Source organism: Amblyomma maculatum, chromosome 3, assembly GCF_055883805.1.
Source record: "Amblyomma maculatum isolate TAMU_Amacu chromosome 3, ASM5588380v1, whole genome shotgun sequence".
NCBI lineage: Eukaryota > Metazoa > Arthropoda > Arachnida > Ixodida > Ixodidae > Amblyomma > Amblyomma maculatum.
The window spans coordinates 94,439,603-94,464,878 of NC_139346.1; the positions used below are offsets into that span (position 1 = coordinate 94,439,603).

Sequence of the window (25,276 nt, forward strand, 5' to 3'; positions counted from 1 at the left end):
GTAGAGCGCGAAGTTCTTGAAGCGTATCACATAAGTATGCAAGGAGATAATTGTATTAGCACAGCATCCATATCGTTGATGCAGAAAGAAATAAGTTATTTATCTCAAAGACCCATAGTATCTTAGCTATCTCCGAAGCGTTGCTTTTTGTTTGTCACTTTTATGCTGTGTGTTGGACGTCGAGCTGCGCATGCCTTGCAAGGTTTCTTGGGAAATGTTATTATTTCAATAAAGCACAGTTGTTAGTTCCAGCTTCCGTGTGTACATCGTCTTTCTTCGTCCTCGTCCCTTGGCTGGTTTTTATTCTCTGACTATGTACCAACTGACCCAGATTTCAACCCTCCTTCTGTCACAGATTGTTCACATCCCGACGACGATGGTAATCTTACCATACTTGCCGATTTCTTTGATGATTTCCTGCTGTCTAGTCAACTTTGTGGCGTGGATGTGTTAGTGGAAAGCTTTTACGCGATTCTGTTTGAGTGCATATCAAAGTTTGTACCGAGCAAGTGTGTGAAACGGAATCCTAAGTATCCATTGTATACCAGAGAGATGAAACAGCTTATCCGTAGCATAAAGCGACTTCGTCGGCAATCTCGATTCAAGAAAGGTAACCAGGATTCACTGCTGTGAACATTAAAGACAAAGCTGAAAACTAAAATGCATGAGGCTAGAAACTTCTATTACAACAATACTTTGTCAATATTCATTGAAGAAAACCCGTCAAAATTTTGGAAGACAATCAATCCACTTTCTCCAAACCGGTGTTCATTCGTCATTGAAAACGAGCCCTGCTCTGACGCTCAGAACATTTCGGAAGCCTTCAGTACTTATATTAAACCTGCTTTTTTTTTTAAAATTCATAACGGCACTGATCCTTCCTTTGTACCAAGGTTTTCACGAGTAACGTTCCAAAGTATTGCAATATCATGTTCTGGAATACATAACCTCTTGCTTAGTATAGACACTACCAAAAATCCTGGTCCGAATAATATTCCTAACATGTTTTTGAAAATAAATTCAGAATGGTGTGCACGTTATCTAATAATAATATTTCAGTGCTCACTCGACTCCAGCAAAATACCGCGGATTTGGAAGGTCACTAACATTGTTCCTATTCACAAATCAGGCAACAAAGAGATAATTTCTAACTATAGACCAATTTCATTGATATCTATGCTGGTGTAAACTGCTGAAACATGTTATTCATAAGCACATTATTGAATAATTACCTAACGACGACATCCTTTCAAAGCATTAGCATGGTTTTTCTGCAGGGTTTTCTACTGTTACTCAGTTAATTGAATTCATGCAAGATATTGCCACCTCTCTTAGCAATCGTGAGCAGGTCGACGTCATTTTTTATTGACTATTCTAAAGCTTTCGACAAGGAAAGCGCGCTGTTGTCTGCTACTATATATTGGCGCCAAGTATGAAAAACGACGATGCTCCTGCAGAAACCGATAATCTTCAGTGCAATCCGTGATTCGGGAGCATCGGGTTGCAGTGAGGCGAGTGAAGTATGTTGTGGCGTTGCGGTATTAGTGTGGCATAACATACCTGCGGTCGAACATTCGGCATCAACTACGCACGGAAAGGCTGCGCGAGTTTCAGCTAAAGAGCAAGAACCGCAACGGAATATTCGCAGTGGGTGGGTGCAATATGGGAGCGGAAAGTAGCATTGCTGTTCATAAGCGCCGATGACTTCTCACTGCTTTTAAATGCAGCGGCTTTTAAATGCAGGAACTAACACGTTTAAGGACCTGGTCGTAAACAGAAGGAATCGACAGATTTCCAAAGTAGCTCAAGCACTGACGAAGAGACGCCGACGCAGCCGGCATTGTCCATGTCTGAGAACAACGCTCGCAGTCTCAAAGTATCAATTACTGTTAGGTACTGGCTGTGCTACCCACCTTTTTCGAAAAGCTGCGTTCTGACCAGTTACCGTCAGGTCGCCAAGTCTGCTTAAGTTTCTAACATATTGTGTCGGCATTAGTTGTTTAGAGTGCGGAAAGCAGCGCAGACAGAGAAATGGAGGGAGACAGAGAGATAAAGAGTCTTCCACACACACACGAAGTGGGAGGCATACGCTGGTCCTTACACCCAGTCGGTTAAATTTTCATGCGCTGGCGTGCGAAAGGCTTTTGCGAAAGGCGAAAGACGTCCGAGAAAGAGAAAGAAACAGAAGAACGGAATAGTCCGAAGGTTAAGTAAGCGATGCCCAGTCTACCGTGCACGTGCAGAGGGGGATAAACGGAGAATAAGGAAAGAAAGCGAAAGATGACTGAGGAAATCATGGTATGAAGCTAGGGCGGCGCCGAGCGCGCGTATTTCTTACTGTCGAAACGGTAAAGTGCAAATAAAAAAAGGCAGATTATTTTCCGGCTGTATTAAAAAAGTAACCAACACAAAATGTCACTCAACTACATCATATGATTAGAGCGTATCGTCAAAACGTGCTCCGGAGTACTTTTTTTTTCTCAAACATAAAGACATGGTGAGCCCGAATGCATATTAAAACAAAATCTAATATATGAAACACATTACATGTCGCAAAGAAAAATATGCCATGTACATGGAACATACATTCCTTCATTAAAATAGAAGCTGGGAGTATTTTGCTTGCTTTCCCATCGTGAAAAGGGTGCTCAATTCATTAGCATTGCAGGGAGTGCATAGTGCAAAGGCAGAAAAGGCAGTGTTTTAGGCCGACGTTTAAGACAGTCTTCGGTGATCTCTCGCTGCCTGTCGCGCGAAATTCCTGCACAGCCATCGAACTATATGAGCCCTGGTTGTACTCACGAACCGACTAGATAAATAATTAGAAAGCATCGCGGTGCTCTCTGAAATTCATGATGGTTTGGTTGGCGCTGTTTAACAAAAAGGCAAAGAGAAGAAAGCACGGGACTGGCGCTTTTATTTCTCTTCTTTTCTTTGTCTCTGTGTCAGAGAGCGCTCACGAAACCATCATGAACAACCTACAACTCATCCAACGTTCCCTTCTATTGCTCTCTGAAATGCCTTCTCGCGCAGATCAACCACTTGAGTTAGCGGGACGCATTGCTGCGCATGGAAACGACGGCGCGGATCGATGGTTTCTCTATGAGAGCAAAGCGTTTGCAACGGGAGGGTAGGTACGACCCTCGTGCGGCTGTAAATCTGCATCTTCATTATTAATCCTCTAAAAGGTTGAGCGGCTGAAAACTTTCCTTATACGTCGTTTCAGTGCTTTATGCAATTACAACAAGATGTGTCAGTTTACTTCACCACCTATCAAACTGTCTACCAAACTGCGGTGAGCTAACAGCCGCCTATACTAAACGTCGAATGGGCCATGTTTTGTTTGTGCGACCGCCTTAAGTGGTTCAAAATGCGGCGCCCAACTTTGGTCATTTACAGCAATGGCAGAACATCCTTTACGCAATGAAACGTCATCATTAAATGTTAATGCATGACGTATTTCCCACCATACAACGTCAGCCAATCAGATTTCAGGAGTGCGCTCTTGACAGTGGGAGGTCCATTTTCCCCATTAGTAATACAAGCGTAAGTGCTTCCCTTTTTATCATATATACTTCTCTTTTCTCTCCACAGTTACTAATATGCGCCCTCCATGCATCATGAATACCGCTGCTAAAATTTCGTTTTCACGCTCACGTCATTTTTGCGTCTCCGCAAAAAGCCATTTCGACACACCGAAACTTTGCGCCACAAATTTGAAACACGTGACTGTTCTGAGAACCAATCAGAGAAACAAAATGGCGCCGAACGGTGGCCATGTGTGTCGAGAATAGGGCCCCTGTTAAGCTTCGTTTGTATGCTGATGATGGTGTCCTGTATTCCAATGCTTATAATGTCAATGATCAGGCTCCACTAAATAATGTGTTCTCTTCTTTTTACGACTGGAGTAAAACTTGGCAAATGGAGATTAATTTTCAGAAAGCGGAGACAATGGCCTTTACAAATAAAAAACAACCATTAAACTTCAAGTACATCAATGCGGAACACACATTACAATGCGTCCACGAAATCAGGTACCTTGGCGTAGTATTCTCCCGGAACATAAAATGGCCTAGGCATGTTGATAATATATGCGCAAAATCATTATAAAAATTAGGCTACCTAAAAAGAACTTTAAAAGGCGCTACTAAAGAATGCAAACTAAAAGCTTATAAATCCCTGGTCAGGCCGCTTCTTGAATACGCGTCAGTCGTATGGTCACCTCACCTTGTGCATGACCAAGATAAACTTGAGTCGATACAGAAAAAAGTGATTAGACTCATTTTTAACCGGTACGATCACAACTTTTCCCCTTCACAACATTACCATGTTTTATCATTGAATTCCCTCGAGCATCAACGAACATTTGACCGGCTTGTAATGCTACAAAAAATTGTGCACAAATCCGTTTCTTTAGCTGCCCCATTTAATTCACTAGTTTTGCACGTGTGACACACCGGACGGATCCCATGAACATGACACCATTCAGATCTTTCCTCGATTGTCATAAATTTTCTTTTTTCCCGCACACAGTTGAGATGTGGAATTCACTTGATGGTCAGTTGCGACAGCTTCCACCAGAGAAATTTGTCAAACAAGTGCCTTTTCATGTGTTATGATTTTCTTTTTTTTTATACGTAAACCACTCCTGCTATGTCTCGAACCTGAGACAGCAGTATCTGTAAATAAATAAATAAATAAATAAATAAATAAATAAATAAATAAATAAATAAATAAATAAATAAATAAATAAATAACTGAAGAGTGATTGTGAAATATGCTTCACTGTTGTGCAGAGTGCACCACAGTATGAAAACCGATTTAACCAAGTCAATAGCTCTCAGTAAGTCTGCCAAAATTCCTGCGTGGGTTGAAGCTTTGTGTGGCACTCAATGCACACGTTACTTCAATAGCCTAGTAGGTGCGCGTACTGATATGCCACTTTATCTGGAACTAAATGAGCTGCTCTAGCACTTTAAACAGTTAAGGGTGATGCATACATACTGTACAGTGTTTGAACTTGAGAAAACGAACCAGCTTTCAAAGATAGAACGCCAGAAATGATGTGCGATACTTTCTTGGCAACGACACGAAAAACTGGGATCAAAAATCAGGGCGTGATCAAGCAACGGCGAGGTTTCTGATGTTAAACTGACCCACATATATTTAGCATTAAATACAGCAAGGACCACTCATACTGCCTCATTGATACCCTTGTTAGCCTTTCAAGACCCCCTTTTTTGAAGTTGAGGAGGAGCGCTAGTGGTGTGCTGCAAGAGATGCGGGCGACTGCTGAGTCTGAACATTATGCTACTTATAATGCAGTCTGTGATCACCGGAGAGCTGTGTTCTGTTTCTCTGCGCTTAAAACTTTTACGTGCGTGGCGGGTTTCGTCGCGCTACTATGTACGAGCTCTGCATATATGTGGCACTAATACAGTTTTGTGGCTTACTGAGTACGGATGACATCCTCTAACACCTTTCACTAAGAATTCCTCTCAGCGGCACCGCTGGAAAGAAACATGGCATCCACAAAAATCTGCCATGAGAAGGACCAAGAGATATGAAAGCAGAAACAAGGTATGCCTGTGTTTGATTGGGTGATAGGTATGAGCAAAATTTTCTAAAACAGACCGAAAGGACTCAAAATATTTTGTTCGAATACCTGCTATATGTGAGCAAGGATTTTTTGATGCGAAAAACACACCTGTTGAAAGCGGCGCTCTTGTTCCTACGCCCGTGTTCGATGACGTGAACAAAGTCGTGAGTGAGAACGAATGGCACCCGTTCCCGCTTGATGCCAAACTTCTCCTTGAATTTGCCCAGGATGTGACCGTAGTCGATGTGGAACAACTGCAAACGGTAACGAATGCGAAAAAAGTCCATTATCATCATTTCTGTCCCTCAAGGTTGAAGATGAAATTTATGTCGTTTATCCAGACATTGCAAAAAAAAAACAAACAAAAAAAAAACAGCGGCCTTTAAAAACTGTTGCCGATAAAGTCATGACATATCCCATTTTAGTGAAATTTTAACTGTGACGTCAAATTTCTAAAACCATCTGTTTCTAGAGATATTTGTTCTACTTCCATAAGTGCCAACAGAAATTCTTACATTATAGCCTAAAACGACTGCTCCCCTTTTTATGATAATGAAATCGCTGACGCTAACACTTCACGAAGAAACTTCTAATGGAAGCGAACGTGCAGCACAATGAGTGCTTTTCCTCATTCCCTGTTATGATAAAAGTAAGCGGAGGAGTCTCGTCGTATCAGCTCTGAGCCGCGCTTCTCCGCTTCAGGACATGTGGCTTCTGTGCTCTGAATGCAATACTACATACAATCAGCAAAATGTTCATGCCGTACAAAAGACACCCTAGCCGATATTCATCGAAACCTATTGCTAAGAGTGAGTAGCATCGCCGTGCACGCTTCGACGAACAAATAGTGGCTGAACTACGACAACGTGAACCAATTCAGCGTAACGCGGTAAAATAGTGCATTCTTCCCGATCTTCCTTGTATTTTCCATGCACTGTCACCGAAACGCAAGCTCTATTGCCAGGTGGAAGCAGGCTCCTTATACCTGTCCCCCCCCCCCCCCCTCTCTATATTCACATTGTTAATGTCACCGAAACACAAGCTCTATTGCCAGGTTGGAAGCAGGCTCCTTAAACCTACCCCCCCCCCCCCTCTCTATATTCACATTGTTAAGATTTTTATTGCTTTCCTTACGAACGAGCACTTCAAAGGTTCCAAGTAAAACAGTCGATCTTACTTTATTTTTAACATGTAATGTATCCTGCTGAAGCAACTGGTCCACGGAAAGAATTAATAACATTTATTGATAGATGGAACAATTACATGAATATTTCAGGGTTGGGTACACTATTATTACGTCAAAGGCCGAGCAAGTCTAGTGCTCACCTCCCCGTTGGCTTTGACCATGATGTTGTCACTGTGCCTGTCTGCTACGCCAAGAACATAGGTTGCTACGCAGTAACCAGCGCAGGACAAAGTGAAGTTCTCCACGGCCTTCTTGAGGCTGCAACGTCCAGGATATGTGTGGCAGCGGAGAAGAAAAAATGGAGTGGAATGCTAATGTTGGAGCTCGTTGCGTTTACAGTGGAATGAACAGGAAAATAGATTTTTGTGGTTGTAATACTCTATGCACTATAAAGAATACAGGAACTTAAGTGGGCAAGAAATGAGGCTAACTGGAAAACTGCAGGACAGAACTTTGCCATCAACCCGCAGAGGTTGATGGCAATGCCCATGAGGGGCATTCTGACCAATGGTGTCGGCCGGTCGTCCTAACTGTGGTCAACTTCTCTGCAGCTGTTCACATGCATCGTTTAAAGGACGTGGTATGTGCAAGACAACAATACAATATGTGAATGCCACTTGTTGGAGGGCACCGATTCCCGAAATTTGGCGTTCCGTCATTTGGTCATTTCAGACTGGGGCATAACGAACCATTAAAAAGTCGTGGAGGTTTCAATGCATTGCTATGTATGGCTTTGTGAAGGTTTCAGCAAGGCTACATATTGTTTAGAGGTTTCAACTCGGCAGCTGCTGAAACTTCGCCTTAAGAGTATCGCGATAGCGCCATTAAAATCGCGTTTCTACTGCGCGATGTTTTTATATATTTATGCTGGTTTTTGGGGAAAAGGGCGCATCATATGTTTAATTTTGCGGTGAACGCTCACACCTAATTAGGTCAGAGTCAAGTCGCATTTTTACTGCACTTTTTTAATATTTCATGTTTAAGTTCATTTATGAAGACAGACCGGCGCGGTATCTGCCTTCACTCATGGTCACTCGGACCAAGCGAGGCAAAACCCACACTTGTATCCCGAGTAGTAGAGCTCACGAAAAATAATTGAGAACAGGTGGAGGATCTGTGTGTATCTTCTCTTCCAGGATGAGAAAATTGATCGGTGTTGCTGTCTGCTGTCTTGTTTAAATTCAAACAAATACCACTAATTGCTAGAGCGATGGTCAGTTGTTTTATTCTTTCAGGTAGCTGCAAGACTGCCTCGTAAATCTGTGAGGTTGTTGATTAAAATTTTTAACTGGCACCACCTCAAAAACGCATTTAGCTTTAATATTGAATTTTGAGACAAAGTTCCAGCCTACCTGCCATTTCGCTCGAGAGAGCAGGATGACAAAATTAGCCCCGCACAAAAGGAACTCAAGATAGGTGTAAACCGGTGATGCAAGGTTTTCACAAAGGGGCAGTGCACAAATAGGGACCAGCTACAGAACTGCATTTGTTGTGCCCTATTGCTAAACAAGCACTGCTGGACTTAAATTTGAGTACTTCTTTCCCATGAATTGATATATTAGAACGTTATCTCAAAGTGCTTATATGCTGAACACAAATGTGAAGGGTGAGTGGTATGCATGTTCAGGTAAGCCGCTGAGGTACGCTCGGAAAAGGTATTCCAATAATATATTGCAGTGGCGTGCAGCACAATTTGGTCATGGCATTGGACATGTGCCATCGCCAGGGACATACTGCACCTGTCTGGCGTCTTGTTGCGCTCCTTAATCCAGGCGAGAAGAGAGCCTTTCTTGAAGGCCGACGTGGCGCTGGAGTTGTGCAGTTTCTGGATGTTGGCGATGGTGTTGGACTGGCGGACCACCTCAATCAGGCCGACGTTGTGGTCTGTAGACAGGCACTGATACGGGATCATCCTGAACACAGTAAAGTTGACTGAGGAGACTAAAGCCAAAGAGAGTTGATAAATCAACAGATGACACTGTGAATTGATGTGTTACCAAGTAAGGCAGTAAATGCATGATATTTTTGCACAGCCGACAATAGCTACTCTCGGGACAATCTAGATAACAATCTAGAGAAAGTATTTTTGCTAAGGCGAAGATATTCGAGGTCGACGCAAAGCATCACGAGCAAAAAAAAAAATGCGAGAATCTTATTAAGGTAAATAATGAGTGAAACAATGATCAGAAGCAAAACAAAGGAGGAGGAAACTGTCCTCTCTCGTGTCGCTAGTTATGTCAGGCATGGTAAACCGTGACATACTGAACTTCTTTTCGTACAAAACTGCACAAGAGTTTTTTTTTCAGCGTGCTCAAATATATTATCCAAAAATGTTTTCTCTACGCATCCAGTAACGGCTTTAGAAAACAGCATTATATTCTGGAATAGTACATCGCAAGTGCAGAAGTAGTATTTGTTTTTAAAACAGCTAAAATATCGAATCCATTTATGTTTCTTATTGCGGTAGGCATCAGCGAGCGTTGCAGGCAACGGGCCACTGGAGCATCGGGCTGCATTGGAATGTATTAATCATTGATTGCTGTATGCCTAAATCCGCTAAAGTGACCCTTATTTTCCACCTTCGGCGCAACCTATGAATGCTGTAGGCTTGAAAGAAAGCCATTTGCTAATTCTAGGTTTCGAATATTATATGCTTGTTTTTTAGTGTCATTGCCTACTACAAGAGGTTGTGAAGTTTTACATATTGTTACGATACGGCAAGCCGATGAAAACAGGAGAACAGAGGACAGAGAGATGGTCGATGACAGTGAGATGACGTTTAATGAAAATGCTGCCGGGCCTAGCGCGAGCGCTCCTGTCCGCGCCACTGCCCGCTTTTTCTTCCTTGATGTCGTCCGTAACATGACCCGGGGCCACCGAGCGATCGTCCCGATCGTGGACGAGGAAATACACGATGTTGATTCCATGGCAGGATGATGGGCGTGTCTAGATGCTTGAAAAAGAAGAGGAAGAAGGAAGAATAGAATGGCTCAGCCGGCACGATGATTCGCGATGAACCTTGGCAGGACACTCTCGGGCCACACGTTGCCACGACTCGATGGCGGAGGCCAAGGCACGCACCGCATGGCATATATAGGCAGGGGAAAATGTCTTGAAGTGTAGCGGTGTCTTGGGTCGTAGGGTCCTTGGTCGGCACATCAGGTCAGTGGGGTCACATTAGGTCATTCGGGTCTCTCCTTGTGTCTTGTGGTCATGTGTGGCGTCTCGGGTCAGTCTCTCCTTCGTCGTGTCTTGTGGTCGGGGCGGGGACGGGGGGACGGGGCGGAGGAACGGCAAGGTCTTGTTGGGTCCGGCAGGCTGGGGAACAGCCATGCAGTGCCTCCTAACCTTTCGCCGACGGCGCAAGAAGTCGCAGGGCGCTGATGCTCCGGACCAGGATGGGGCGGGGGGGGGGGTGATGAGGAAGTACCCAGCACCTCCAACCAAATGTTACGATACGGCAAGCCGATGAAAACAGGAGAACAGAGGACAGAGAAATGACAGTGAGATGACGTTTAATGAAAATGCTGCCGGGCCTAGCGCGAGCTCTCCTGTGCGCGCCACTGCCCGCTTTTTCTTCCTTGATGTCGTCCGTAACAATATGTTGCTGTTTAAGGCCTATTTCAGTATTACATCAAGTTGCTTGTCTGCTGCTTTTTTGGAAAAGTGAACTGGGCCATTTATATGGACTGAAAGAGGGACTAACTATGAAGGTGATTTCATTCGGCAGGGTTAAAACTGTGAAACAGTAACCAGGAAAACTTGCTTGTCTACCTGAAGTCGTAGCCCTCGTCTTTCCAGATCTTGTCCATGATGCGAATCATTTGCAATGTCAGCATGTCTTGCCGCAAATCTGTAAAGCATTAAAACAGATTTCAGGAGCAGAAATTGTATGTTCGTTAGTAACACGAATTCCTGAGAGGTACCTAAAATGCCTTGTATTGTTCATATGTGAGCATTGTATACATACATATATATATATATATATATATATATATATATATATATATATATATATATATATATATATATATATATATATATATATATATGTATGTATACAATGCTCACATATGAACAATACAAGGCATTTTAAGTACCTCTAAGGAATATATATATATATATATATATATATATATATATATATATATGAGCGTTGTTTAGTGCGTAGCTAGTCAATTACATAGGCTAGCATTCTTGTCCCAACACACACACACACACACACACACACACACACACACACACACACACACACACACACACACACACACACACACACACACACACACACACGCACACACACACACACACACACACACACACACACACACACACACACACACACACACACACACACACACACACACACACACACACACACACACACACACACACACACACACACACACACACACACACACACACACACACACACACACACACACATTCGTTCCTTAACTGAGAAGTTAATGGCATTTGGATACTCGCCGTCTCCGTGTTTGAATATAATGGCAATGTCTTCCGCAGCACGATCGCTGTTTTCAAAGACGAGCCACAGGGGCTTCATTTTGGAGTCCATGAAGCGGCACTTTTCCGGCCTGCGAAATATTGATAATGACAAGCCTAATATCGTCATTTGCTCCCTCAAGGTTGAGGATGACATATATATTCTTTATTCAGCCATTACAAGAAAAAAGCAGCAGCCTTTAAAAACTGTTGCGGATGACTATGATATATCCCCTTTTAGTGTTAAAAATAATATCCAGTTTCATGCCCAAGAAAAGCGCGCAGACTACGTTTATATGCGCACACTTATTTATTTGTCTGTATATTTATTTACGGATAACAAATAATTAGAGCGCTGGTTATTATCACAGAGCGTTATTGACAAAGAAGAAGACAAAAAGACGAGTAAAACAAAAGCATAAACATTTTCCAGCTCAAAAAACACGTACAGCGTTTCTGTACCAAAAAGGGGAAGATGGATCATGCAGTAAAAAGTGTAAAGCATCAATTTTCAATATTCCTTAGCGAGTGTCAAAACTATAGACTGTATCTATTATATATAAAATATCCATGTGATGCTTTGGGAAAAATAAAAAAAACTCTTGGCCTTTATAGGATATATCGCTAGAACACCAGAAGCGAACGTTAGCAGGGGTCATCATTAATTTTAATAGCTCCTTGTAGTGCTACCACACTATGTGAGCGGAATTGTACCGATTCTGCGCTGCGAAATATAGCTTTGCCACAAGTCTCCACTGGAATTTTATAATCACGACATGTACGAATTGCATTTTATTCCTGAATTATTAGGCCTCTGTATGCTCAAATAAAACACTGCCTTACTCGATCTGATATTTTTTTAAGTATATTATTTGAAGAGAAGTAACATTGAAACATTAAAACCATGGAAATAAATTGTGCATATGCAGTGTAGCCTACGTGCTCAGCGAGCAGTAGACGAAAATTGAGGGCAATAGCGAAGAAGTGCGGGATGGTAGTGGAGGAAAACCGATGGCACATAACTTCTGCTGCAGACCTCGCCGCTCCATACCTGACCACCCAATGAATTCGTGAATACCACACAACGTAAACATTTATGCTCAGAAATATTCCAGGGAAATGTTCTCAGTGGACCAAATTGACGGTGCTACAAACTGATACATATTCTTCCCAACTGAATGAGCTGGTCGAAGATTAGCAAGGCTGCTAAATCGACACTGCATACTGCATATACATTATGCGGCGGAGCACGGAAAACCTCAAGGTGACACAGCACAATGAACAGACATGCCAGCATGTAGTTAAAAATTTTGATATGTGTGTTACAAACATTGGCTAGCTGCTACAGTTTAGTGCCAGTGTAATCCATCTAAAAACAAGAGGTAGCTCGTACTCCGCATAATGAAGCTTCTACGAATAGTACTTTCCTTAGACCAAATTGAATACGAATAATGCAGCATTGCTGTCGAATCGAATACGAAGAGGGATAGAATTGAGCAGTCGCATACCACTGGTGTACCTTGCTACCTGCACCAATGTCTGTAATGAGGGCAGAAGATTTGGCCTGATGACTTACATCGGCAAAGCCAGCGGGTGATATATATATATATATATATATATATATATATATATATATATATATATATATATATATATATATATATATATATATATATATATATATATATATATATATATATATATATATATATATGAAGGAAAGAAGCCAACAGTCGGCGAGGCCAAGGAAAGCGTTGGGGATGGTACTTTTATATGTCTTTTTTTTATGTTTGCTTAGATAATCACAGAAATTAGTAATGTAACCTGTTTAGGGGAAAGATAATTAAATACAAAGTAGAAGAAAAAACAACGTGCCGATGGTGGGAACCGAACCCACGACCTCCGAATATCGGAGGTCGATATTCGGATATTCGGGCGATATTCGGAGGTCGTGGGTTCGGTTCCCACCATCGGCACGTTGTTTTTTCTTCTACTTTGTATTTAATTATCTTTCCCCTAAACAGGTTACATTACTAATTTCTGTGATTATCTAAGCAAACATAAAAAAAAGACATATAAAAGTACCATCCCCAACGCTTTCCTTGGCCTCGCCGACTGTTGGCTTCTTTCCTTCATGTATTATAACGAGCACCCTCATTTCCCCTTAATTGATCTGCTTGTAGCTTATGGGGGTCTCGGTTCTGGCAGTCTTGAGGCCATAGGTAGCGTAAGAGGGTTCTAGCACAGCTTTCGCCCTCGCTCTTGATCACGTTCTACGTGACGCTGGCGGTAACAAAGGACGTTCTACGTCCGCCGCTATGGCTGAGGGTGGCGCTGGTGAACACTCTCAAGATTAGTATACAGACAACATATATACCCAAGCAAGTAGCAGGGGGGACAGCGGCCGATGTAGCTCAGTTGGAAGAGCACCGGACGCGATATTCGGAGGTCGTGGATTCGGTTCCCACCATCGGCACGTTGTTTTTTCTTCTACTTTGTATTTAATTATCTTTCCCCTAAACAGGTTACATTACTAATTTCTGTGATTATCTAAGCAAACATAAAAAAAAGACATATAAAAGTACCATCCCCAACGCTTTCCTTGGCCTCGCCGACTGTTGGCTTCTTTCCTTCATGTATTATAACGAGCACCCTCATTTCCCCTTAATTGATCTGCTTATATATATATATATATATATATATATATATATATATATATATATATATATATATATATATATATGTATTGGTATAAAATGACTTTCAGGGGTGAGTCGCTCTTACCTTGGAGGCCGGTTCAAAAGCCTGCCGGTATAATAGAGCACTGTAGTGAGAACTCATGGAAAGGTGTAAACTGAAAAATTTCGTGGAAGGAAATAGATCAGAGCAGTTTTGTAGGCGGACAGGTTCAGCTAATGCGGCAGCGGCTGCAGTCGACAAATATAGCGAGGCTCACTTGATCTTGCTGAAGACATGGCACGGGTCCAGCGGGCTGCACAGGTTCCGGAAGGTGGCACGGAAGGTGTCCTTGGACATGCTCTCACGCATCGAGGCCACCAGCTTATCCCGGTTGTCCTGTCTTGACACGGTTCATGCGACGGGGAGACGAAGGGTGACAGTTATGCACTGCATGGTCACTCTCTCAGAAGATAGGTTTAGCAACGCCCTTTTCTTTTCTACATTGATCCCTGACACCTCCTCTCCCTGTGCGCTTGTTAAGTTGTATACAGGGGCGCTGAAGCCTATGGTAAAGCCTGCAGGATAGTAGTCAGGATACAGATAAAGCAGGTGATTTGACGTTAACAAATATTTCTTCCTTACTGTGAGCAAGGTATGACATGTATTATTGCACGTAAATGGGCGTAACAGTGCTCCACTAAAGAGTTGGAAAATAATGTGGGAGAGAATTGTTAAGTAATGGCAGCTGTGGTTGCTTTGTGACGACGATGTGGCATGCCAATAGCTTCGTCGCACAGTATTGATTCCCTGCAAGTGAGAGCAGAAACCAATTTAATTTGTAGGACTTCCTTTCAGTGCCACCGTTTCCTCCTTCCGACGCAAATGTCTTCGAACGCGCAGACAAAAGGCGAAGCGAACCTGCCTTTCTCTTGGTTTCCTCGCAGAGTAGGCGCAGCTTGAACAGCGCTTCCGCTTGCCGCAGCAGGGCCTCGCGGTGCTCGGGCGCTCCGTGGCAGTACGCCTCCAGCACCAGACCGAACTTTACGCTCAGTGCCGCCACGTGCATTTCGCACCTGCGAAGTCGTTGTGGTTTCGTCATGTACAGCGACTGCAATGCTGAAAGCATAGCATCATCATCACCATCATCACAATCATCATCATCGTCATTATCACCATAATCGTCATTGTTATCAGCCAGACTATACCCACTGCAGGCAAGGCCTTTCTCATATTCCTCCCATTAGCCCGGTCCTGTGCTAGCTGCAATCCACTTGACCGCTGCAAACTTCTTAACCTTATCCGCCCACGCAACTTTCTGCCTCTCCCTTCTACGCTGTATTTCCCTAGGAATCCAATTTGTTATCCTAAGCGCCCATCGGTTGTCCTCTCTACGCCTCACATCCCCTGCCCATGCTCATTTGTTATTAATTTCCACTAGAATGACATTAACTGAAGTTATTTCTCTGACCCAATCTGCGGACTTCCTATGTCTTAACGTTACACATACCATTTTTCGTTGTACAACCCTCTGCGTTGTCCTCAACCTAAGTAGAACTCTTTTCGCCAGCCTCCATGTTTCTGCCTCATAAGTGAATATCGATAATACGCAACTATTGTTTACTTTTCTCTTTAGCGATGTCGGTAAGCAGCTAGTCATAACGTGCGATTACTTGCCTAATGCATTCCATCCCAATCTTATTCTAATTATTTCCCTCACTGCACGAATCTTCGGTTACTACCGGTCCAAAGTAGACATATTCGCCTACAACTTCCAGTGATTTGCTACCTGTTGTCAACTGATGTTCCTTCCCGAGGCTGTTGGACAATACCTTACTCTTCTGCATATTGATTTTCAGGCCTACTTTCCGCTTTTCCTATTTGGGTTATCAATTACTTTTTGTAGTTAAAATGGTTTACAAAAACTTGTAGACGGGCTAGTTCATCCCCTGAATTACTCATCAAGATAATGCCATCTACGAATCGCGAATTACTGAGGTATATTCTTTATCAACCATGATTAGTTCCTCTAAACAAGCTGTGAATAGTATTGGAGAGATCGTGGCTCCTTCATAACACCATTATTTATGGGAATTATGTTACTTTCTTTATGCAGAATTATTGTTGCTATGCAGACACTATAGATATCTTCTAGTACTTTCATATACGGCTCGTCTACACCCCGGTTTCGCCATGCCTGTATGACTGCTGAGGTTTCTACTGAGTCAAATGATTTTTCGTAATCAATGAATGCTATCTATAAGGGCTAGTTATAATCCTAGCAGTTTTTTGATCACTTAGTTGATGGCATCGATATGATCGATAGTAGAGTACCCTTTCCGAAAACATGCCTTATCCTTTGCTTGATAGAAATCTAAGATTGTCCTTATCCTGTTATCGATTACGTTAGCAAACACTTTGTATGTAACAAATATTAAGCTGATTAGCCTGTAATTTTTCAAGTCCTTAGCATCCCGTTTTTATGATTTAAGTTAATATCAGCGTCCTTTCACGATTCCGGTACCGTCGATGACACCAGGCATTTCTAACTGCGTTTTCAGTTTTCTAGCACGATATCCCCGTCCCTCATCAAATCTGTATAGTTACTCGATCTTACCCAGTCCCTTTCTCTCTTTTCATAGTTTCTAAAGCTTTTTTAACTTCGTCCTTCATGATTGGCGCAATGTCTTACTGCTTTTCACTACTGCATATCTCGTTATTGTCCTGAATACTTCGGCTACTATATAGATGAGTGTAGGACTTCTAGGCTACTTTGACTTCCTGTCCGTATTCGTGATGACATTACCTGCCTTGTTCCTTAGCGAATACATCTGATTTTTACCCACGCCCAATTTCCTCTTCACCGCGTTAAGGCTGCCGCCGTTCTTTAGAGAATGCTCAATACTCCCCTAGTTCCTTATGTCGGCCACTTTACGCGTATTGATTAGCTTTGATATCTCTGCCAGTTATATCCTGTCTGTTGGGTGGAAGCTCTGAGACTTTGGCGCTTCTTAAATCTTTCTTCTCCTTTGATAGTTTGCTGTTATCCTCCCTAACTATCCTACCGCCTACTTCTACCGCTCACTCAGTAATGATATCTCTGAAGTTATTGTTCATTGCTTCTACGCTAAGGTCATCATTTTCGGTATAAAGATGAATATCTATTCTATAGCAAGATCGCAAGTTCTTCAGCCCGCCCCCTCAATGCTAGTTCTTTGATGCTACTATGTGGTGCTTTCAGCACCACATAGCACCATGTAGCATATTTTGAGGAGTGTATGTTAATGAAGTTCTCTTGGCAGTTACCGCTCTCTATGGCTGTTGCATGGGACGCGGCTGTTTCGAACCCATAGCTGGGAGCCGAGTCGAAACATAGTTTCTAGGAGGCGGAGGTGGATGAAACTCATTCGCGCTTAATTATTGCAGACACACAAACATTTTCTTTTCAACGGTAAGCATAGTAATGATTCCCAAAGTTGCAGACTGCTATACGGATAAGCATAGCTCCTACCTGAGCCCTTAGGCAACGCAAGCGATGGGGAGCGACCTCTACATAATTGTTCAAATGAACATTGAAAAACGTTCTGCCTTCTTCTAAAGCCAACCGCAAAAAAGGCGTGATATCAGCTAGGTGGCTTCTTTTGCCTGTTATAGCAACACCGCGGCACAATATATTCTATGTGACACCTAAAACACAATGCAATAATTTCTCTTCATGTGATCTCTCTTCACTTATGTTTCATCGAAAAGCTTTGCGATAAGACTGTGATCAATGACAGAGGAGATACAACAAGCCACATTCGTTTATTTTGTTTTTGTCTCTGCTTACATTACTCTGCATTATCCAGTTCCGAGTAGTTCGCCTGTCTAAATATCTGAAATTAGTGAGCGGTCCACTTCTAATATAGAATGACCAGCTGACTATAAACTGGCGTCATGAAGGCATCATGGGGCAGGCATGAATATAACCAGATGCTATGATTACCTCAAAAGCCAGAACATCTGGTGTCCAATATGCCTGTTCTTGAGGGCTCTCTCCAAAAGGAATTTGACTAGATCACACTCCAGGTAAGATTCGTGCTTTAGTGCTTGCACGAGTTGCAAAAGGTAAAGCGACAGCTCTTCATCACTGTTGGAATAAAAAAAAAACCATGTTAGGAAGACGTTAAAAAATAGCATCATAACAAATGGACACATTAACTTTTCTCTAGTCAAACCGTCATGTTGGCATACTTGCTAACCATAATTTAACAATCGAATGAACACGTCGAATGTCTTGGAAATAAATATGTTGGTATTCTGTTCCGAGGCTGTTACTAAAGCAGACGTCTAACTAGTTGGTGCAGCCATGCGCTCGAGAAAAATATTAATATTGTGACTGCGCACATTTAATTATTACCGTGATCCTTTTATGTTTCCCGGTTGTATGCATGACACTCACGACATCCGGCAACATGAATGGTACAAAGAAAAATAATTTGGCATAGGATAAACTAAAGTACGCTATACGAAAGGCAAAATCAATACATAAAAACGCACCGCAGATAAATCACAGGGAGGAAAACATAATTGCTGCGCTAAAACAGCCAGCATCATATAAAGACGGATTCACAAATATGACTTGCCCAAGAATGCAACTCGACGACGCAACCATTTCTGACAAATTCTTATTGCGCTGTCGAGTAGGCTCAAATGGTTTTTCTGTGTTCTTGCTTTCAGGCCCGACTAATGATTTTGAGGGCAAGAGACTGGAGCTATGTAGCAACTAATTCTACCGGCCTAACTCTCAGGCTTTGAGAAAGAATATACCAAAGAAGTAGCTCCACATTAGAGAAAGACCCCTACAGTAAGTTTATACTAATGCGTAGCTGATAAAATAAGAAGAGAGTGAACAGCGGCAGCTGATTCCACATTCTTGAGGTGAGCTTCAAATTATTTAACTCGCGCAAATGGTAGAGTTACAATTTCCTGTCACATAACGGCTATTTCAGCGAAGCTGAAAAAACTATTTTAGGAAGATTAGGCTTCGGCGTTGCGATACCAGCGCCGGCTTGCGTAAAGAAAACAGTTGAAACATTATAACAAGTTAGCTGATAGCTAAATTTCAAAAGTAAAACCTATTCTATTTAGATGCCTGCATTCAATTGGAGATTTGTAGCCAGTTGGTTGCAGTAACCACATCACTTTTCAAGATTTTCAAAAGGTGATTTTCCTCGTCATTTTGGCTCTAAGGATTTCGTCCACCCCGTGTCGTCGAAAATCACGTCTGGCGTAGCTGTGCCAGTCACTGCCTATCACTATGGAGCTCACGGCGTGACCTGACATGCACCGCCCACACTGCAGTGCTCGCCAGTGTTCGCTGAATTGGATCAACGAGCCCACACAGGAGAGACGGCGCGTTGCAGGTGCGCCAAAAGTGACGTGTAAAGATCAAAGTCGCTTCGCGGCTTGCCGAAAAAGCTCGCCTTTTAGAAAAGGGAGCGCGATGGACATAATTCCTCGAGTCACATCACTGAGGGAAGCCGCGCTTTCGAAATTTTAAGGCGAGAGCCTTTATAGGCTCAGGAGTGTCCGTCCGCGAGAAGTGTCACATTTCGCGAGATTCTGCGGGATACCGTGACGTTGTGACGTCATCACCATGAGACGTCATCAACCATGACCGGACGTGACGTCATCTTTCACGTGAAATTGTTGCTATTTCAGCATCCCGTGGCGTGACTCAAGGAAAAAAATCCGCTTCCCTTTGTACGATGACCTGGAATACATTTTTCATTTGTACTAGATGGCGCGATGTATGCGTCAGCAGCTGTCACATGGTAGCTTTTGATCAGACAGGTTATTAAAGATGCGCAAATGGTATGTCAGCAAAACTTTCAGTCATCTGTTTTGTTGCGAAAGGAACACTATGCTAGGTCTGAGCGATTTCACGGAGCCCCGGAGAGCCCCAACTGCGCATGCGTGAGGAGCGAGTGACGTCACACGGAGCACAGCTGGAGAGCCTAGGAGAGCATAAGGAGAGCAGCGTCGGAGGCGCAGCCGACTCATCCGCTGTGCGGGTGACTCAGAGATGCCGACGCCACCGTGCCAGCTGCGGATGCGCCAGGAGGAAGTGGCGTTACACGGTGCACAGCTGGCGCGCTGAGGCCACCGCCAACTCCTCCGCGGGAGACTGGCGAAAACCTACCCTTCCTCTCCCATCATTTGCTTCTCATCGTTTGCCTCTTATCGGTGTTCATTGCAGTGCTACATATAATTTTAATTGGTTGACGGGAAAGGAAAGGCGCAGTACCTGTCACACTTTCTCCAATAAGTGTGTTTGGACGGTACAGTACTGCTCCTGTCGCGTGGCGTTACTGGGGCTAGGAGACTCTGCCTTTCTTAAAAGCTTGGTTACTTGGAGCATGGGACACCATGTATAGAAGTCGCGCGCACGTCGGGTCCTGTGACAACACGTTATGTATTACCTTCCTCCCTTCCCTAACGGCGCGGTTCAGGTGTCCACAGAAACAAGTGTGACAGATACTGCGCCTTTCCTTTCCTATGAACCAATTAATAATATTATTATTAAACAACGGGGCTTAAAACACCAAAGAATGTTTTCGCATGCGGCAACAACTACAATTCTAGTGAAACAAGAATAAGCCCGCAGCAACGCGCAGCTTCTGCGTTCGTCGTAGTGTGATGACGTCACGGAGGAGCGGAGAGGCCTTGAGTAGTCTAGGTGGTGTTGGTTAAGCACGCGCACAGAGCACAGTATCGGCTAAGGTGGATTACATAGGCACTTTTCTTTCATAGCCAGTGAAGTTGGAACGTCTCGTCACTGCGGGCTACTTAGTGAGGAGCAATACGTGTACGCTTTTTCTCAAAATAGGTGATTTGTATCAATGCACAGGTTTCAATACTTTCACAGAACGCAAAAAGTATCGAAATTTTGCGACTAAATCCTTCATTCTGAGGCCTAGCGAAAGCACGGCTGGAACGCAAACTCTGCGGCAACGAAAACTCAAGCACGAATCCTTCCCGTTACATTAGAGCATCTGTAAGGATTTGTAGGAATCAGTGTTAAAAAGAATGGCAGATGACAATCTCTCGGTTTGTCACAGCTTCAGTATTAAAATGTAGAAAGACGACCATTCCCTTTGTGAGGCGAGTTTATTTTTGTTTACTGAGGGCACCGAAGGAGTTGTTAATTGGAAAAAAAAATAAAAAATTACAAATCGATGTTTTGCAACCATTTGCAACGGTGCATGAAAGTTGAAATAAAAGGGGTGAAGCTAGGTATTCGGATAATAACTAATCCACTCACTTCATCTGATGCAAGCAGCGAACGGCAAAGCTTCTCACAAAATTGTCCGGATAGCTGTAGTCCAGGAGCTCCAGAGCTTGCTCTGGCTTCAGAAGCTTCCATATCTGTAGCAGTGCTTGCATCTTCGTCGGCACAATAAAAGCAGCAAAAGAAAGTTATTAGCCATTTTATTTTGGTGAAATACGATTTTTCTTGCATTGCACATTCAGTACAAAATTTATTGTTTTGTCACTCCAGAAATCTTGTACTCTGTTTCTACTCTAACATATTGAAACAGAAAATGTGCCGAAATATAAATTTAGCATAACATTTTCAGGAAGTATTGTGTTCAATGTCAAGAAAGGCCCGAAAACATGCATGTGCACATTTTGAAGCCTTTATTTCATTACAAAGCATGATATCCTCCAAAACCTTGAGCAACATGAGCATGCCATACACTTGCATGCTAGTAGAACTGCAGGTTTATTCTTGCTTCGAAGACAATTATGAACGATTAAGTATCTTTTTTATTGTCTGGAGTAGTTTACACTTATAAAAGCAAGCTACAATGTCCTTTAATGAAACGTTGCCGCCACAGCAAAGAAAGAAGCAACAACAACACTAGCGAGCGACAGCGTAGAACTTCGTTTCGTCTATTTTCATTTCTTTTCATTCAAAGCAGTTGATTTTTTTTTGTTTAGAGAATACGAGATGGTCCTATGACTCTGTCAGGCAGAAATATAAATCTATCCGCAATCACTGATTACCGACGACAAATCATTTTCCACAACTTGCCATTTTATCTCGTGAGTAGCGAAACCGGCGGGATTTTTTTACCTTGCACGAAGGTGACCTGCTGAGGCGCTTTCTTTGTTTGGTTTTTAATCTCGAATAGCCTCAGCGCTCTGCTGAATACTTGTGAGAAATCTTTGTTGAGATGTATATCTTGATCCCGAATCACCCCAGAGCTTCCATGAATTGTTGTGACAACTCTTTGGAGAGAGATGTACAGCTTATATACTAGATATTCTCTGCTGCAAAGCGTACTGATGTGATCATTGCTGTCAACACCGTCGCGAACAGGGATCTAAAACTGCTGTCTTCACAAAAAGCAGAGTAAAGTTTGGGTCTAGAGCATACAGGTTTACAGTCCTTAGTGCAACTACCCTGCCAAATATTCCACCAAGGACAGGTGCTTTGGTAATGGGTGGCCTCTGTGAAATACAGAACTACCATTGCTTTTATTTGCTTTCCAGGGACTGCATATTTTTCTCGTACCCCTCTTACAGTTATGACGGTGCGAAAGTGTGGTGCCTTGATTCTGAAATCGCCACATGATTACACTATGCAGTAAGTGTGTAATACTCCTTGAACGACGGCTTGATACTTCCTTCCTTTGCCTGGGGCCCTTTTCAGGTGGTATCGCGTAAGAGGGGGGGGGGGGGGATACAAAAATACAGACTGCTAAAGTAGAACAATATTTTTGGACATTGTCTGTGTACAGAAGGTCTTTGCTGAGAAATTTAATACTATTCATTATTCCTCCGAGATACACTTTTATCGAATATCCGTAAGCGGATACAGTGTACACTTTACTCTTGTTATACTGCCATGATGTGCTGACGGTGTGAAAGACAGAGGCAATAAGCGCAGTTTTCGCAATTCCTCAGAATATTATTCTATGCTAGAACATGAGAGATTTAAATTAACGACCACAAGCACCGAAAACCCGAATCTGCCCATGCTTCTTACAAGGGCCTACTTCTGGGGCCGAATCCTCTCACCATGGCCACGTCGCGATGTCTGCCCCAGCAGAACGAGAGCAGCAGTTTGGGAAGCGAGTGAGGCAGCTCGCGGCAGTCGTAGCGAAGGAACCAGAGCAGCTGCTTGTCCTGCTCGTGCACCGGGGCCAGAGGGTCCTGCTCGGCGATCTGGCGCAGCTGCTCGCGGTGGCTCTTACTGGCGTGTCCCTGCGGTGTTTCCAAGCGAAACACGTACGACATGTACAGCAGGATAGAACTTGAGTGGCACAAATAAAGCGTTACGAATTTTAGCGTCGATTTCCTCATCATATAAAATATTAAAATAAAATAAATAAAAAATAATAGGCAATAAATAATACGTGACCGTCAGCCGAGTTTGACTTGACAGCTTGCGATGTAGCAGTGCAGTGGTACGTTAACGTATGACCTGTAGTTCTTAGCAGGTAAAAACTGTTAGATGTTTCTCAATGAGATCAAATGAGTGCATAGGTTTAAATATTTCTGAGAAAATGTAAGAGAACTAGACTAACGTGAGAGCCTGCTAACAGCTAAAATAGAGCCGTCTCAATAAGAAAGTACTTACGATTCCTAGCGCCGATTCTCCTTGCTGCTTGACAGAAGATGCGGCGCATTCCAGTATCTAGACAGAGAGGGGAAAAATTGCGCGTACATTTTTTTTTTATATCTTGGACATTCTGTGCTCGAGATCTCCTTTTCAGTACACCATATTCGCCGCTGCCGTTAGTTATAGACCTCCTTCATGTTTGCAAACAAACAAGATGATCGAGGTGGCGCTGCTATCGTCAGCGATCCCACGGTAGGCAAAAAGCACGACCGCGGCCGCGGCACTGTGGCCAAGCTTGTTAAAGCCGTGTTATTGTGATTTGTAGGCGCCTTCTTGGCAGACGAAATGACCATGTGCTAGTATTCGTGACCCTCAGCGGTGAGGACAGAAGCGATACATTGAAAAACTCTACCTACACGGCGTGCAGCGTACGAACCCGCACGCCGTACCGATGGAGATTCGGCTCAAGGCGCACAAGAGAAGCGTTGCTGCCGCCAGGAAAAATGAGCGACGTTGACATCTATTTGCTGTTTTCTCCGAGAAAATTAAGCGCGGCACGCATAGAGAATTACAAAGCTTCGGATGCTTGCAACTACTTTGAGTCGAGTACGCTGACAGTGATTTTTTTCGCTCATATATAGCGCTGCAAACCGCGTACGATGTAGTCCGCTCAAAGCATCATTGCGTTATCGGATGATTCTTCACACCGAGCGGCAAATGAGTGTTCTTGGTAAGCACGAAGCACCTCGCTAGCGTCGAGCGGCTGTATGGGTAAGGTGATTTAGGTCAGCATGGCAACAGTAGCCTTAACACTGCACGGACTTGCGTATCATTTCGTTATTCATTGAAATCACAACGCTGCGCGTCTGTTATATCTGCTCTGTTCGTGGGCGGCTGTCCTCGTTAATGGTAGCAATTTTATCACGGGTAGTCACGCTGTTAGCTTGCATTACAATTACGAGCTGCAGCGGCCAATGTGGTTACGTGGGTTCCGGTAAAAAAGTCCCAGGAAAAAGTGGTCCCGGAAAAAATGGCCTCGGATAAAATGTCCCCAAACAGATGCAATTAAACGTACTACAAAGTCGAGCTTTCGCCTTGCCCGGTGCTTGATTTATCAGCGATAAATTTCGCTCATTGTAATAAACTTTTACTGTTTTTATCTGCCATTTGTGTTTATGGTTTTAGCTTGAACAGTATTTATATTTTGAACCCCGCCGTTTTTTTTTTTTTCACGTCCTGTAGTTCTTTTACTAAAGGCCTATACTGAGTTTCCTCGAGTCTAGCCGCAGTAATGTAGGCTACAGTGCTTCTTTCTACCCGTCCGCTTGAAATTTGCAAAACATGGTACTGATGCTGTGCGTTCTCAAAAAAAAAAAGAAAAAAGAATAAAACCATTATGGCACCGAAATTTGTGCGGTGGAGGACAAGCACGTCTCTCGAATGTGTAATATTAGCCGGGTGATTAGACCTATATTAAAGAGCGATATTTCCCAGCTTGGAAACTGGAAACTATGCACCGCATAATACTCGCTGGATATTATGTAGTGGTGGGGCTTTTTTTTTTTTTTCGATATGCTTTCATGCTAAGTCTTCTCCAGTTTCTGTAAACGCGTAAAGCATCCAGAGGACCCAGTATCCAAACAATGGTTACATCTATTCTAAAAAAAAAAAAAAAAAAGGCATCATAAGATGTTTA

General features: G+C 43.1%; 1 protein-coding gene across 1 annotated transcript in view; it reads right to left on the bottom strand.

Annotated features, from left to right (window-relative positions):
* The window catches only part of Pi3K92E (phosphatidylinositol 3-kinase 92E), a 90,965-nt gene that overhangs the window by 4,290 nt on the left and 61,399 nt on the right, over positions 1-25,276 (bottom strand). The window contains exons 10-20 of the mRNA XM_084597789.1: positions 23,599-23,655; positions 23,037-23,222; positions 21,274-21,395; positions 17,953-18,096; positions 14,893-15,043; positions 14,248-14,366; positions 11,274-11,383; positions 10,560-10,638; positions 8,525-8,698; positions 6,926-7,043; positions 5,708-5,853 (exon numbers count right to left, since the gene is read on the bottom strand). Coding sequence (XP_084453915.1) covers positions 5,708-5,853; positions 6,926-7,043; positions 8,525-8,698; positions 10,560-10,638; positions 11,274-11,383; positions 14,248-14,366; positions 14,893-15,043; positions 17,953-18,096; positions 21,274-21,395; positions 23,037-23,222; positions 23,599-23,655 — 1,406 coding nt within the window. The remainder of the gene's footprint in view (positions 1-5,707; positions 5,854-6,925; positions 7,044-8,524; positions 8,699-10,559; positions 10,639-11,273; positions 11,384-14,247; positions 14,367-14,892; positions 15,044-17,952; positions 18,097-21,273; positions 21,396-23,036; positions 23,223-23,598; positions 23,656-25,276) is intronic.